Genomic DNA, 16,024 nt, shown 5'->3' on the forward strand with positions numbered 1-16,024 from the left:
TCGAGCCAACACGACCGACGACGGTTTAAAAGAAGTATACAAGTAATAATGTGATTAAAAAATACTTACGTATGAAAGGTAACGTCATGTTTTAGTAAATTTGACATGGCAGATCTCTTTTTGCAGCAAAAAACAGAACAATTTGGCATTTTTTGAAGGACGTTGATTCAATCGCGCAACTAGATTTAGTCTAGTGATCAGTGCGGCTGCAACTAGTTTTATTGTATGCATATGGCCATTTGGCCTTGACAGAGGGGAACGCCTGTACATGGCTACTCCCCTCCGTGCTGCTCTTTGATGTTGAAATACAAAACATCGGTTTGATTCGATGCATCGTTACTATACATCGAGTGTTTTTAATACATCGATGTATAATAAATATTGTATATCGTGAATCGTCCACTCCTACGGCTCCTACCCCCCCACTTCCTAAAGTATTGCTGACATATAGCAACGTGTATTATATAAAAAAATAAAATAATTTAAAGTGTTATCGTTTAACATAATCAGCTTATTTTAAAAAGTAACTAAAATAAGATTTGAATTTGTATATAAACGTGGTGACAATTTTGCGCAAAACTTACAATTAGGTATTTCATCATTATATAAAAGTTGGAATTTTACAATTTCCTTAGTATTATGAGTGAAGCGTGGCGCACAAAGAAAGATATTATCAAGGATCTGAAATTTGCTACAGGATCATATAATGATGAACTAAATGAAGAGTATGTAGTATGGGGGGAGCAGCCACCGCCACGGCTCGTCATGCCGGATGAAGGTTAGTTATCATTAAGAAATTCAAAATTGAATGAATTGTCGAAAAAATGATCATATAATAATCGTAAGGATCTGTTTCACTGGTTGTGGATAATGCTATTTGACTGAAGGCTATCCAAAAGCCAAAAGTTTTTGTATATCAAAAACTTACTACTTTATTCTTTTTTCACGTTTTTTTTTTTTTTTTTCGAAATCCACTACATATATATATCACTATATAGATGTTTCTATTCTATAATATGAATCTCAGATGTAGTTTATTAATTAATGTGAAACAGGTAACTAACTAAGGGTCTCTTGCTGCTCGTGCTATTAAAGTATTTTGTAACTTATTTGCAGGATAAATTTTATCCACAACCAGTGATACCAGTCCTTTACATCATATAAAGGACTGGACTGTTACTATATAAATTATATAGTAACAATGCAATCAATTTTAACAGGTTCTTATCTATACAAATAATTCAAATTGGAGTGTCTCTTTATAATATTAAAATAACTGCTTTTTACTAAATGCATATGGATACACAGTATATAAACTAAAATAACATATTTTACAATTTTTCTCTGTCTGTTTCTTTGTTCTGGCTAATCTCTGATTTTAACAAGACTTCCACTGCCAGATAGCTAATGTAATAAGGAGTAACATAAGCTCCTTTTATTTTAGATGTTTATTTTATAACAGCAAAATGAACAATAATTTTTTTATTAAATTCCACGTGGACAAAGTTGAGAGCACAGCTAGTTTTAAATATGAAGCAGTTGCTATCCTGTCTATTGTTTTCATAATAGGCGTAAAGTTAATCTGCTTGCTGACTCTTTTTCAAATTATTTTGCACACAAAAAGAGTGTTGGGAAAATAAGTCTAACAATGTGGTCTCTCATGCCGCTTCATACTTTATGACACAGATGTACACAGCAAGACTTAGAATAATTCTTTGTGACTCATGCAGTCAAAATATAATTTTGTTTGCACACACACAAAATAAACTACCACAATTTACATTAATAACTAATACAACGTAGGTAGTTGAAAAACATGTCGATAAAATATGCATTATTAAGGATAACTGATAGAGTACTGGTCAGACTTTGAACAAATTTGAATGGGCCACATGACAAGCACTAGCTTAAAATTAAATTAAGAATTATCAAAATCGGTACACCCAGTAAAAGTTAAAGAGGTAACCAACCGTTTTTTAAGGCAGTTTATAAAATGGCTTTACATTAATCTTTCTCATACAGCGGAAGAAACAACCAGAAGCTAACTAAACCAGTCGTTTGAAACCTGTCACTAATGAATGTAAACACAGTGTGGACATTATACATTTACTCATCATAGTGTACATTTTTAAAACTTACTTTAGATTAAATACTTTTAACTACATCGTAATACCTAAAGAATTATAATTTGTCAAAGAAATAATACCATGATATGCATTCTTTAACTGAAATAAAAACTGTATTTTTTTAATCAAAAATCCAATCATCTCAAAACAAAAAAGCATAGGACATTGATCATTATTGCACTGGGTCCTTCATATGTAGTGAATTCTTGTAAATCTGAAAAAAAAATTGAGTTTTATAAGGATTAAAAAAAATTTAAGTTCCGAGTTTTCGTTTTTTTTGAAACGAAGTTCCTTACGGCAGGCTTGACATTTGGCTGGGCGACCGAACTGAAAAATATGTGATACTAAAACTTTAAGAAAAATATATAACGCAAGTGACGTAATTTCAGTCACTCGACTGTATAATATGACGTTTGTAAAACTAAAATATTACTAGTAAAGTTTTTTTTTAATTATTTATGTAATTTGATACTGTCGAAAAAAATAAATAAAGACATGTTTTTTATTTCACATAATAGTTTGAATTATTATTATTATTATTATTATTTGGTTTGATTTATTTTATTTTTCGGTATTTGTTATTTTCTAAAATACTAAATTTCCTAAATACTTTTATGTACTTAATTAAAAACCAATCAATAAAATTAAAAAAAAAAAATCAAGAACTAGAAAATATGTATAAAATTCAACATTTTTTTAAAATTGTGTTGCTTCTATACTATCCGAAGGATCTTCGTTCCTACCTGGTGTCCCATGACACCGCATAATTCTTGTATTTTTTTTTTATTTGTTCACCTTATATTTTAAATTCATCATTGAGTGATGCTTATATTTCACACTTTTGTCCAATCAATGTGTGTGGACATAACGTAAATGGAGTGAGCAAACCATCGCTCGCTTCAGCCTGTAATATCCCACTACTGGGCATAGGCCTCTTTCCCCATGTAGGAGAAGAATCAGAGCTTACGCTACGCCACGCTAACCACGCTGCTCCAATGCGGGTTGGCGGATATATTCCCTACTATGAGTAACGATCGCTATCAGGTGTACATAATAACAACCGGGACCGAAGGCTTAACGTGCTCTGCGAGGCACGGTGGAGAGACCCACTAGGACTACACAAATACCCAGACCACGGCAAACACCTGTATGGCCAATACAAATGTTTGTCATGTGCGGGGATCGAACCCGCAACTGCCAGCGCATCAGTACAATGCTGTGCCATGGCTGTGACCGCTGCCCCAACGCGTAACTATATATACAGGATAACTGGTAAATTACTATTAATATTTAAGGACGTGATATTTGACGATTATATAATTATGACAAAATAATAATACATAAAACATAAATATTAATAAATTTTTATGTAAAGTTAACCAACAGTTATCTCCTTAATTACGCGTCGTCTGGACGCCCTAGCTGCGCTAACGACACAAAACAGGTGTATAGGTAGGTTATCGCGCGGTCGTTTACCCACGTCCAACGCCACCACGTGTTAACAGGGTAGCAGGCTACTTTCGATAAACCAGCGTGATCCAATCCCCCTTCATACTTTAATCTTGGCTTAGGATAGGCAAAAATATCAAGATAAGAATAGGTCGACCCCCATCCCCTTGATTAATATTTATTACGTAAGAATCTAAATGAAAATATGAATACACTTTTGGTTTGTTTTAATGTTTATTTTTATTTGTACTTACAAAGGTAGGTTTTCTCATAACTCCTACTCATAATTTTTATAAATATAATTTTTATTTTTCGGTAGTAATAAACTTTGGTTTTAATTATTGATCTTTACCGACATAAGATTTTCAGTCCAGAGGCTTAACCAAAAAAAAAAAAAAAAAACAAGTAAAAGAAACAATCCACACACTTCAATAATCCAATTGTTATTATTCAACTACAATATTAAAATTATCAACGCAATAACGAGTGTTGTTTACGCAAGCGACGACTAGTCCGCAAGCGGGAGTTCCCGGGTGCCGCAGTGCGGGTGGCGCGGGTTGGTTGCCATGGAAATGGAAATCGCTTTTAGGTACCTATACACATGCGAGCGAAGCTTGGCACTCGCGCGGTTGCCCGCGATATTTCAAGGTATAATTTTAACTTTGCGCATTTTTGTGATCTTACGTAAGAACTATCGAGACTCCCTCCCACCTCCTTGTAAGAAAAAAAGACATGGTCTACCCCCTCTCCCCCTAAATCGTCCTACGTAATAAATGAACCATACTTATTGTCTTTTACACGATATAACACGAATGGGTCACTTTTAAGTACTCTGCCATACATAATTATTAATGACAGGAAACATTCACACTAGACATTAGGTATACGCGTAACCGCGTAAGATCGATCGCTAGGCGCGCGCGCGGGAATATGGACGTACTCTGGCGTACAAACATTACGGCGGCGCTAATTCATGGTAACTAATTTCATGTAACAGATTTTGTTTGCTCCAGGAACACAGATACAGACAGTTGTAATTTTATAAAGAGCTATACAATTAATTTTTTCTAAATATTTCTCATCAGACATGAACTGGTTGCAATTTTAAATACCTACTATTCTGTTAAAATCAATATATAAGTTAATAATAAATGTGCTTGACTTTTCCTTAGACGTTATTGTAGTAAACTTAGTAATAGAAATATTTATTCTTATTTTACTAGGTGATGAAATGCTAAGAATATGTGGCGGGGTAGGACCAGGCGATGTGTCGACCTCTAATGAGGTCTGCGAGCCAGATTTAGCAGGAATAACACAAATGTTAAGAATGGTAAGTTACTGTTTTTTTCTTGTTTAATTTAATTAAAAAAAAAACAGCAAGAGTAAAAGTTCAATAATTCTAAAAATTTAAAATAATACAACTATTGGAATTCTCAAGTTTTAAACTGCGCAAAATAAACGTCTCCTTTCTAGGTTATGGTTAAGGATTGCAATGCAAACCGGATCCGGTAATCCGGCGGATCTGGCAATCCGGCGGATCTGGCATCATTTTGCATTTATCGGATCCGCTGCAAATGGCTGGATCCGGTAAAGGGATCCGGTTATGACATTTTTATGAAAATAATTACTTCATTGAAAATAGACAGTGTTCGTTAAGTGTACGAGTCCTTCGGCGCTGAGATAAAAGACATGATTGGAAGAATAAGCCGGATGTTGTGGACCCACCGTAACCGAAACTTTCGGATATTTTTGCAGTGATTTATCGCAGAAAGAATTTAAATAATACATTGGTGCAATATTTTTAAATTTTCCCGGTCAAATAATACTAGCAGTGCGAATTCGGTAAACTATAGAATTGCGGTATTTATCGTTGTATTTTTTATATAACTATGTAGGTCGACAAAGAAGTGTACGGCTCAGCCGATTGTAAGCGATTGCCGTAGCTTATAGACCTCTGTAACACCAGAAGCATCGCAAGTGCGTTGCTGACCCTATCCACAATTCCCCCCAGTAGCTCTGGTCACCTTACCCACCAACGGGAACACAACATTGCTTGAAAGCGTGATCTTCTGCAAGGTCGAGGTACTGCTCCAGTTGGGCAGCTCCATATTTTGAGCAGGCAATTTCCTACTGTACCCTACCTCAGTTAAAATTTGTTCGTTGTTTTACATGAATTCAGCCTGTATCGTCCCACTGCTGAGCATACGCCTCTTTCTCCACGTAGGAGAATGTTTAGAACTTAATCCATCACGCTGCTCCACTGCGAGTTTGCGGATATATTGCCTACTATGAGTATCGATCGCGATTGGGTATTTATGATAACACCCGGATCCGAAGGCTTAACGTACTCTCCGAGGCAAGGTGGGGTGACCACAAAGACAAACATCCAAACCGGAAATATTTATACTAATACAAATATCCATCCCGTGCGGGATTCTAACCTGCAAACCGTCGATGTTTTAGGCGACTACTCGCACCAGTACACCAGAGCAGTCTTGTTTTACATAGAGTATTCAAAATTTGTACCAGTAACTAATACAATAAATATTAATTAACTCAATCTAGTAAGTAGTAAATAGTATAGCTTTTCTTTATAATCGAATGACACGTCTGTTTCGTCTCTCTCTAGCGACAGGACAAGTGCCGAAAGCCTGGAAGCAAGCTAACGTGCAGCCTGTGCCCAAAAAGGGCAGTCGAGCTGACCCTGTCAATTACAGACCTATTTCCATAACGTCCATACTCTGTAAGAGTATGGAACGTATACTGAATAACCGGCTCCTGGCACACCTTGAGAGGAACGATCTCCTTAGCGACCGACAGTTTGGTTTTCGCCGTAATCGGTCCACGGGTGATCTTCTGGCGTATGCCACTCATATTTGGAGTGAGGCTATCGAGAAACACGGGGAAGCCATTGCGGTCTCGCTCGATATTTCGAAAGCATTTGACAGGGTCTGGCATGACGGCCTTATTAGCAAACTTCCTTCATACGGCCTACCCGCTTCTCTCTGTGTTTGGATATCTGACTTCCTGAGGGATCGATCGATCCGCGTAGTTATAGACGGTTGTGATTCCGATCGTTTGGCCATCAATGCCGGGGTTCCTCAGGGGTCTGTACTCTCGGCAACGCTATTCTTGCTGCACATCAACGACCTGCTCAAACCCGGAATCTTTGGGTATGCAGATGACAGCACCGTTGTCGAGCGTTACGTGTCCAACGCACGAGCGAGTGGCTCTGAGATCCAATCGCTGAGGGAAGCTATGATTCAGCGTCTGAACTTGTCCCTTAAAGCTGTCTCCGATTGGGGTGACGCAAACCTGGTCAAGTTCAACGCCTCTAAGACCCAGGCGTGTCTTTTTTCGGCAAAGCGGAGTCCTTTCCATCTGACTCCCTCTTTCCGAGGTGTACCCGTGCCCATAACCGGCCGCCTAGAGCTTCTTGGCGTTACTTTGTCATCCACCCTCAATTTCGGCTCTTACATAGAGACAAAGGCTCAAACAGCTGCCAGAAAACTGGGCGTCCTCTCGAAGGTGAGACAGTACTTCACTCCGGAACAGCTTCTAAATTTATATCAAGCGCAAGTTCGATCATGCATGGAGTACTGCTCTCATCTTTGGGATGGCTCAGCCAAGTACCAGCTGGAGCTTCTCGAGTCGATCGAGAGACGAGCCAGGAGGCTCATCGGTGATGATGCACTGTTCGCTGCAAAGCTGCAAAGCTTGCATCATCGACGGAGGGTCGCCGGCCTGTCGGTATTTTATCGGATACACTTCGGAGAGTGTGCGCAGGAACTCCATAACCTGATTCCCCCTACCCCCTTCCATCATCGTACAACCAGACGCTCTGCGTTACGCCACCCTTATATGGTTGACATTCCCCTTATACGCACTAAGCGATTCGCTAGTACATTCTTGATCCGTACAGCCAAAGAATGGAACTCTCTACCAGCGTCTGTGTTTCCAGAAAATTATAACCTGGGGATCTTTAAGTCGCGAGTGAATAGGTTACTTCTAGGTAAGCGTGCTCCATCTTAGACCGCATTTTCACTTATCATCAGGTGAAATAGTGGTCAAACGCAAGCCTATCATTGTATAAAAAAAAAAAAAAAAAAAAAAAAAAAAAAAAAAATAAATCGAATATCCATAACTGCAACTAAAGGATAATTCGTAATATATCTGTAAACATTATCATCCATAAAAATTCGTACCTGTATTTCATGCTCCAATCTTATAGACCCAATTTTATATAAAACATATTTTTAGGGTTCCGTACCTCAAAAAGAAAAAACGGAACCCTTATAGGATCACTTTGTTCTCCGTCTGTCTGTCAAGACCCTTTTTTCTCAGAAACGCGTGGAGGTATCAAGATAAAATTTATATCAAATACTCAGGCTCCCTTGGAGCTGTGAAAATCAAACTTCTAAGCCAACGCAATCAAAAGATACAGCCGTTTATGCTGAAAATTTTCTACAACCGCAAGGGAATAAAAACCTATGGGATACTTCCCGTGAATTCAGAATCTTGAAATTTAATACGAAGCAACGATTTGTAGCACAGATAATGGGAAAATTTTGAGAAGCATAAATTTAAAAAAAAATTTGTTTGTCGTTCAAGGGTTCCGCTGCGTGAGTCCGACTGGCACTTGGCCGGTTTTTTTAAAGTGTGTTTTCGGAGTTTCTTGACAATTCTTCCCTGCGGAATCTACATTCCGAATCGGCGGTATCATTACTTTAACTATTTCAGTACATTAAAATATATAAGAAACATACATACTTGGGACAGTAAAAAAAATTGCGGAAATGCATTTTTTTTTTGGATTTTGTCCCATTTTGGCAGATTTTATTGTAATTGTCTTAAAATTAGAGGTTGTAGGGACCAAACGGAAGTGAAATTCAACTCATTCAATTTTACAGCGTATCTAAATAAATAATCCTTGGTGAGTCTAGTCAAAGGTACAGACCTTTTTTTTGTGGGTTAGGTGTAATTATGTATAATTCTAATTTGCAAAATGACTATGCGAATGTTAAATTAAGTTGTTTTTTTTTTAATTCAATTTACTCGTGTAAAATTAATGGAACTGACTGGTAAAATAATATTTGTTTCATTAGGAAAATATGTTTTTTTTTTATATTGATGTCATATTCAAAATTCAAAACACTGTTGGAAGCCATTAATCTGAATGAATGAATGAATGAACAAAAAAAAACTTCATTTAGGCTCCAAAAGGATTTTTGAATGGGTGCAAATGGCTTGAACCCATGTGTGTTGCCCTTAGTCACCACGTTGGGTAGGCGGGTTGATGACCGCAGGCATTAGTATTTAATTACTGCAATTGTAAAATTGTTTGTGGGATTTACCTAATGCCTTTAGTCACCACGTTGGGTAGGCGGGTTGATGACCGCAGGAATTAGTATTTAATTGCTGCAATTGTAAAATTGTTTGTGGGATTTACCTAATGCCTTTAGTCACCACGTTGGGTAGGCGGGTTGATGACCGCAGGCATTAGTATTTAATTGCTGCAATTGTAAAATTGTTTGTGGGATTTACCTAATGCCTTTAGTCACCACGTTGGGTAGGCGGGTTGATGACCGCAGGCATTAGTATTTAATTGCTGCAATTGTAAAATTGTTTGTGGGATTTACCTAATGCCTTTAGACACCACGTTGGGTAGGCGGGTTGATGACCGCAGGCATTAGTATTTAATTGCTGCAATTGTAAAATTGTTTGTGGGATTTACCTAATACGAATGCGATTACCATAACTTAGAAAGGAAACGTCCACTTTAGGAAGTCTGAAACTAGTAGTTGTAATTTAAATATAACAATGTGAATAATGTGTATTGTAATAATGTTGAATTGTAATCTTTAATTTTTTGCTCACAGGTAGAACAGTTCAATGAATCGTCTTCAAACGAAAGTAACAATGACACACAAAGTAAAACAGCCACAAACACATTAATCTCTATAAGTAAATTAAATCCAAATGTACCTGCTTTCGAACCAAAAAATATTGACACTGTAGTTTTAAATAAATTAAGTGAAGTGGATAAAAACTGTGTCGCAACTACTTCTGTAAAAGCAAAAGAAATTGATGAAGTAAAACAATTCAATATTGCTAAGAATGTTGATGACATGAAAATAATGAATAAAGCTGATAATGTTATTACTGATTTTAGTCGTGTTGACACATCGAGACTTACAGATGCTGAAGTGCAGGAAATGAGAGCCAAAGTAAAAGAAAAAATTCGCGTTACTTCCAACGAGAAGTGTGGTAAATTAAAACGTGAACGCAATTTAGCTATTGCTACCTTAGTTAAATTGCATTGTGCGTCACAAACGAATGATCTCAATACCCCTAAGTTAATAAGTCCGGAGTATTTCGAACAAAGATTGTCGGATCAGAAAGAAAAATTAAGTGACAGTGAAGTACCAGGAAATGTATCTTATTTAGATATAGCGCTTAATAACCCTGACAATGCGACAGATAGCTCTGTAGTATATAAAAGATGCGAACCGTTAGTTGATAAGAATACGGCTGAATCAAATGAAATGGTCAATGAAGAAACAGAATATAGGACGGAAATATCGAATAGTTCTATTGCGAGGAATTTACAAAGCAAAGAAACTTTACCTACTACAACTTCTAATAACGAAACAAATAAAGAAGTTAAGCAATCAATAGAAAAAGTTGAAAACTGGCTGAACAGTCCACAGAAAGTACCAAAAGCTCCTCCACTTTATTTAGGACCTGTAACGTTTAAAAGAAAAGCCAAATCAAGCAACAGTAAGCCAGAGTCACCGATTTCAACTATTTCGGACAATACCAGCACCGTTATAAATACGGTAGAAGAATTCATACCGTCGGAATACGCTTCTCAACTGAACAAAGAATACGTGGAACGAAGCAAAGCAAAGCAAAAAGTAGAACAGGACATCTGGACGAAACTGGAAGCACAATTAATAGAAAAGGACGAAATATTAAAAAAACTTGCACAAAAGCCTAGCTCCAGCTATACAACGGAGTAAAGTAACTGAAATATTTATAATAATATTGTTATTTTATTGTTCACACTTGACAAAAATGATGAAATTGTTGGATCTATTTTATGCCTTTCTTATACATTGTATAAATGTTGGAAAGGTACTTACTAGTTTAATTAGTATAACTATTATCACGAATTGCCCTATAATACAGATATCGGTTGTGTCAATTATGTAATAATTATATTTGAACATCGGATTACTTTCTAAACTGCTGAACCGTTTTATCGGTGGAAAAAAATGACTGATTTTAACACAAGGTCTAGGTCTAGTACACGATTGTTTATTTGTAAATGAATTATATTATATATTAGTAATTTAGAATAAGTAGTGAAAAATTTCCATTAATTTTAGCCTTACAGTTTTACACATATCAGTAGCAAACAAGATGGCTATGGCCCAGGGGCGGTGCAAGCTTTTACTTCTTTTATCTTTGTGCGTCTTTAGTGTGAATTTTTAAAAAGCCTATTTGACAGGCTATAATGACAAGTAACATACATTTGTAAAACCCCGCAAGTTAATATTGCGATGGAACCTTGTCACAATAACAGCTGCGTGACGTCATCCGTCACACAAAAGTACAGATAGAAAAAAGCACCATAAATGATTAGTTTTGTTATAAAAAAACAATGATTACACTCATAAGTACATAAAAATTATATTGTTGATGTGTAAATATGAAAATATTTCTTAATTAATGTCTGGGTTATGTGGTAAATAATTATCATTACATAGTATAAAACAAAGTCACTTCCTGCGTCTGTCTGTCCGTCCAGTATGCTTATATAATATAACCCCGGGCGCAGCCGGGGCGGGCCGCTAGTAAATTATAAATTAAACCAGGTTGGCATGTAAAAAATGTATGTTTATTTAAAATCTTAGCCTATTTCTTCAATCCCACTCATATTGTCTTCCGAATGAGAACTACTTTCTAGATCAGTTGTTTCAGATTCACTGTCGTCTGCCGTATTTATGATAAATAACTCATCAGTTATTCTATCTTTCTGCCAATATTCCTCTTCGAGTCTTTTCACGTGGTTTACTTCCTTTCGCCAGTCATCTGGAGTTATTGATGCCAACGCCTCCAACGTCAGAGATTCGATTCGACTCTCTAACTGCTCCACATTCTTTTCTGACACCCTCATTTTGACTAGGTTCCAGATGTACTCAATAGGGTTGAGGTCGAAGTTGTACGGCGGCAATCTTACGACCTCATGGCCATTGTCAGCTAATAACTTGTCAATTTTATAATTTTTCGGTGGTTTGTGCTGTTTAATTAATAAATATAGTTCTGGTTTTGTACCCTCGCTGGGAAATTCGATGTTGTGAGCTTGTAGCCACTCAACCATCACCTGTTTTCTATTATTCATGTTTGGTGGCTTATTTTCTTCCTTACTGTGATAAGGGGCGTTGTCCATCACAATTATGGAGTTGCGGGGTATATTGGGAAGTAATTTTTCTATAAGCCACTTTGTAAAATTGTCCGCATTCATTTGGTCGTGATAATCCCCCGTTTTGGTGTCTGCCTTAAACATTAAAAGGGCATTGTCAACAAAGCCAGTTTCGCTTCCCGCGTGAACAATTATCCATCGGCGGCCGGGGCTGTCGTTCCGTCTCACTCCTACATCGGTTGCTGTTTGCCAACATTTTTTTACAGTGTAGTGCGCGTTTAAATTGGTAGCCTAAATCACTTTTAATTATTTTTCTTAATGTAGTTTCACTACTAGTATAATTAAGGTCTACTTTTGCAGCCGCCAAGATTTTGCGCATTGTAGGAATTTCTTTTCTCACCGTATACATTGAATGAATGATATTTCTTAATGCTGTTAGTGAAAATCCGTCGAAATATTCCTTCCTTTGCCTTTTTGCTTTGATAGGAGTTCTCATTTTGCTGCCACTTGCTGTTGCTGACTCATGCTCTCGTCGTAATTTCGTCACAGTATTTTTTGCAATGCCTGTGGCACACGCCACCCGTTCCGTGACTTTGGTAGAATTTTGCAAAATATTCAAAATGTCGACATTGAAATGTCCTCAGTAGTGTCCGAAGCATTTTTTAAGGCACGGTTTATATTTTGGATAACCAACTTAGAGTCCTCTTTCTCTTTTACAAAATAATTGTCCACTTTAATTATCATTTCACGAGCACGACTGTTAATTAATTTCTTACTCATTTTAAAGGGTAACAGGTAACAAAACTAAACAACAAAACTCAACAATAAAACTCAACAATAAAACTTGGATAACACAAACAAAAAGCAATAGGGAGCGTAAGCACGTAAGCGCGGGCTGACCTTGCAAACGGTACTGACGGTGCACGTCGGCGTCGACTACGTCACCAAGATGGCCGCCAATCGCAATATCAACTTGCGGGGCTTTTAAACTGAATTACTTTACCTTCAGCGGCCGCTCTAGGAAACTATGTAGCGAGCGCCCTGATGCAATGTATACTGTGGAGCCCTAATAATGATTTAGATTGAGTTGAGATGATTGAGTCAGGGCTATATTCAGACTTCTCATGTAGCCCGGCTTGCAATGTCGTTTTTTTTCTCGTTACTAATTTACGAGGCGGCACATTGGCACGTATAAGCTTATATTTAATACAAATGTGATATTTTATCATGCGATAAGTGAAACGTAATGTGATATGCATATTAAAAATTAAAATGAGAAGAATTGTTATATTATTTGTAAGATGAAGTAGGTAATGTGTATAATAAATTGAAGAGTAAATGAAAAATATAAATTTGTAAAATTACATTAAGTATTACTTGCAATATAACAAGAAAATGCTATTTAACGCCCTAATCATTCAAATACTATATTATTAAAAAAGCAAAGATTTCTACTTTAACAATTTTGTTCTTATTGCAGAACTATCTTTTCAAAGTGCCCTATTATCTTATGTGCAATAATCACATACACTGCATTGTCCATACATTTCACCAATTCTTTTATTTATTTTTCTTGTAAAGTAGGTGTGAGTAATAAGGACTAGATAAGAGAGATTTGAGATAAAATAAAAACCATAAAATGGACTACACAGTTTTTAATGTTAATTAATACTTGAGATAAAGAACTTAAAATTAAACTGAAAATGACAATTGATCCCATACACAGCAACAAGAATAAAAAAAAAAAAAAGTTGATAGTGGGCTTTATTTTACTATAGTCGAATAATAAGGCCTATGGCTTTAACATACATAAATAATCGTAATAGGCTTCTGATAATAGGTAATTGACATCGATAATGAATAAGTATGCACATTTTATTTATATTATAAACATACCACCGCCTTGAAAAATTAAAAAAATAAATATTCAACAGCCACCAGAGAATGTAAAAAAATTAAAAGAAAGGCAATATTGACATTTTGATTTGTTATTCAAACGTCAAACCTCATAGAAGCATGAAATAAAAATAACTACTATTTCGCAAAATTATGAATGTAATATTATTATTATTATTATAAAAGATGGGTGGGTACACAGTCCTGGATAAGCCAATAAGCTATATAAGCAATTAGAGCATCACCTCAAGAGGAACAAGAGACGAACGAGAAAGAAATAAGAAACGAGCACGAAAGTTAAAGCAATTTCAATTATTCTTTGTAGTTCACTTAAGGATAGGGGGGCCTACAGGGGAAGATTGCTTATGTTATCATGTTACCTTAATCAGGCACTGTAGGTACCTACTTCTGATTGAATTCGACGCTTATTATTCAAATGATATGGTAATGTTTTATTTTGACCATTAATGTGTATACGTCCATTAGACGAAGATTTATTTTAATATTTTTACCGTTCAATAAAAAGTATTTTTAATATAATTGAATTTGCTTTTTATGTGTAATTGTGTCTCAATAATTAGCCTATTTATTAAATTCGTGTTATAAAAAAATTGTTTATCATTAGTCACTGGCACGGCCAATATTGTTAATTAATTCAGTTAATATCAAGTGTAATTAATACTGTAAATCACTAATGACTTTTACAAAACATTTTTTTTTTTTAATTTTTAGAGTGGTATTTTGAACTTAAAGAAACATTTATGTTAAGTTTATTTTTAATTTTAAATATTTTAATGTATACCATCGGACCATAAGACGCACCCAAAAATTTAACCCGTTTTTCTTTTTAAAAGGGTTATGTTCCAAAAATACTTAAAAATGGTACTTGCTCTATACCTACTCGTAAAATACTAAACTAGTCTGGTCGAATAAATACTGTTACATAAAATCTTTTATTTTTTTCAACATTTTAATTCTTTTGAAATTGGAACACGTATGTTATTTTAAAAACTTATTTCGATTTTGCGCCATTTCACATATTTTTTCGTGTTCATTATCAAATTACAATATGGAATGGGGTGTTAAAGAAAATAGGATTCCAGTGATCGCCTTGCACAAAGTGCGTATGGAGCCGTCGATCATATTCCAGATCCAGACACTAAAAGCTTGGTATCAGCCGTATGATCGTATATCGTACTATCAACAAATAGCAACACTTCGTCTGTCGAAGACCAGAAAAGATCGGGGCGGCCGCGTGTTGTTAGAAATACAAAGGCTGTTAATGCTGTTAAAGCCAGAATTTGTCGAAATCCCATTAGGAAGAAAAAAATCTTATCGCGAGAAATGAAAAGTCCCGCTAGGACTCTGTCGCGTATTATAAAACAGGACCTGAAGCTCGGTGCATATCGCCGATATACAGAACATGCCCTAAATAAATCTTTACAATTAAAGATAGTGGATCGATGAAAACACCTTCTGTCGCGATACGCAGGTGAAAGGCACAGAAATATACTCTCATCATTACAGCCTATACAGTCCACTGCTGGACATAGGCCTCCACAAGTTTACGCCAAAAATAACGTGAACTCATGTGTTTTGCCCATAGTCACCACGCTGGGCAGGCGGGTTGGTGACCGCAGTACTGGTTTTGTCGCACCGAAGACGCTGCTGCCCGTCTTCGGCCTGTGTATTTCAAAGCCAGCAGTTGGATGGTTATCCCGCCATCGGTCGGCTTCTTAAGTTCCAAGATGGTTGTGGAACCTTGTTATCCCTTAGTCGCCTCTTACGACACCCACGGGAAGAGAGGGGGTGGCTAAATTCTTTAGTGCCATAGCCACACAGCACAATATACTCTACCGATGAAAATAATTTCACGATTGAAGAACACTACAATAATCAAAATGATAAAGAGTACGCTGACAGTTCTAAAGAAGCTGCTCAAGTTGTCGTAAAGATACAACGTGGTCATCATCCTGCGTGAGTGATGGTTTGGTGGGGCGTGTCTTATCAAGGAGTCACGAAACTACATTTTTGTGAAAAAGGAGTGAAAACTTCAGCCAAAGTGTATCAAGATTCAGTCTTGGATCATGATGTGAAACCTCTCAGCAGTACACTTTTTAAAAAT

At 36.3% G+C, this 16,024-nt stretch overlaps 2 protein-coding genes across 2 annotated transcripts; one reads left to right on the forward strand and one right to left on the reverse strand.

Moving 5' to 3' along the window:
- The first annotated feature begins 244 nt into the window (after positions 1–244).
- Positions 245–10,715, forward strand: LOC123656999. Its single transcript, XM_045592602.1, has 3 exons — positions 245–778; positions 4,799–4,905; positions 9,455–10,715. The coding sequence occupies exons 1-3, from the start codon at positions 640–642 to the stop codon at positions 10,595–10,597; spliced, it is 1,389 nt and encodes a 462-aa protein (XP_045448558.1). The 5' UTR covers positions 245–639; the 3' UTR covers positions 10,598–10,715.
- Positions 10,716–11,490: 775 nt separating this feature from the next.
- LOC123657228 lies at positions 11,491–12,499 on the reverse strand. Its single transcript, XM_045592804.1, has 2 exons — positions 12,404–12,499; positions 11,491–12,138 (listed from the first exon to the last, which is right to left on the reverse strand). The coding sequence occupies exons 1-2, from the start codon at positions 12,497–12,499 to the stop codon at positions 11,491–11,493; spliced, it is 744 nt and encodes a 247-aa protein (XP_045448760.1).
- Between the last annotated feature and the right edge of the window lie 3,525 nt (positions 12,500–16,024).

The sequence above is a fragment of the Melitaea cinxia genome, chromosome 10 (genome assembly GCF_905220565.1).
Source record: "Melitaea cinxia chromosome 10, ilMelCinx1.1, whole genome shotgun sequence".
In the NCBI taxonomy this organism is placed as follows: Eukaryota; Metazoa; Arthropoda; class Insecta; order Lepidoptera; family Nymphalidae; genus Melitaea; species Melitaea cinxia.

What these genes read in the sequence shown, in the direction of transcription:
- LOC123656999 (XM_045592602.1), top strand. Translation starts at nt 640, where the DNA reads ATGAGTGAAGCGTGGCGCACAAAGAAAGATATTATCAAGGATCTGAAA. An exon ending in GCTCGTCATGCCGGATGAAG is followed by an intron (nt 779 to 4,798) that starts GTTAGTTATCAT and finishes TTATTTTACTAG; the next exon opens with GTGATGAAATGCTAAGAATA. An exon ending in TAACACAAATGTTAAGAATG is followed by an intron (nt 4,906 to 9,454) that starts GTAAGTTACTGT and finishes TTTTGCTCACAG; the next exon opens with GTAGAACAGTTCAATGAATC.
- LOC123657228 (XM_045592804.1), bottom strand. Translation starts at nt 12,499, where the DNA reads ATGAGAACTCCTATCAAAGCAAAAAGGCAAAGGAAGGAATATTTCGAC. An exon ending in TCATTCATTCAATGTATACG is followed by an intron (nt 12,139 to 12,403) that starts GTGAGAAAAGAA and finishes TTAATGTTTAAG; the next exon opens with GCAGACACCAAAACGGGGGA.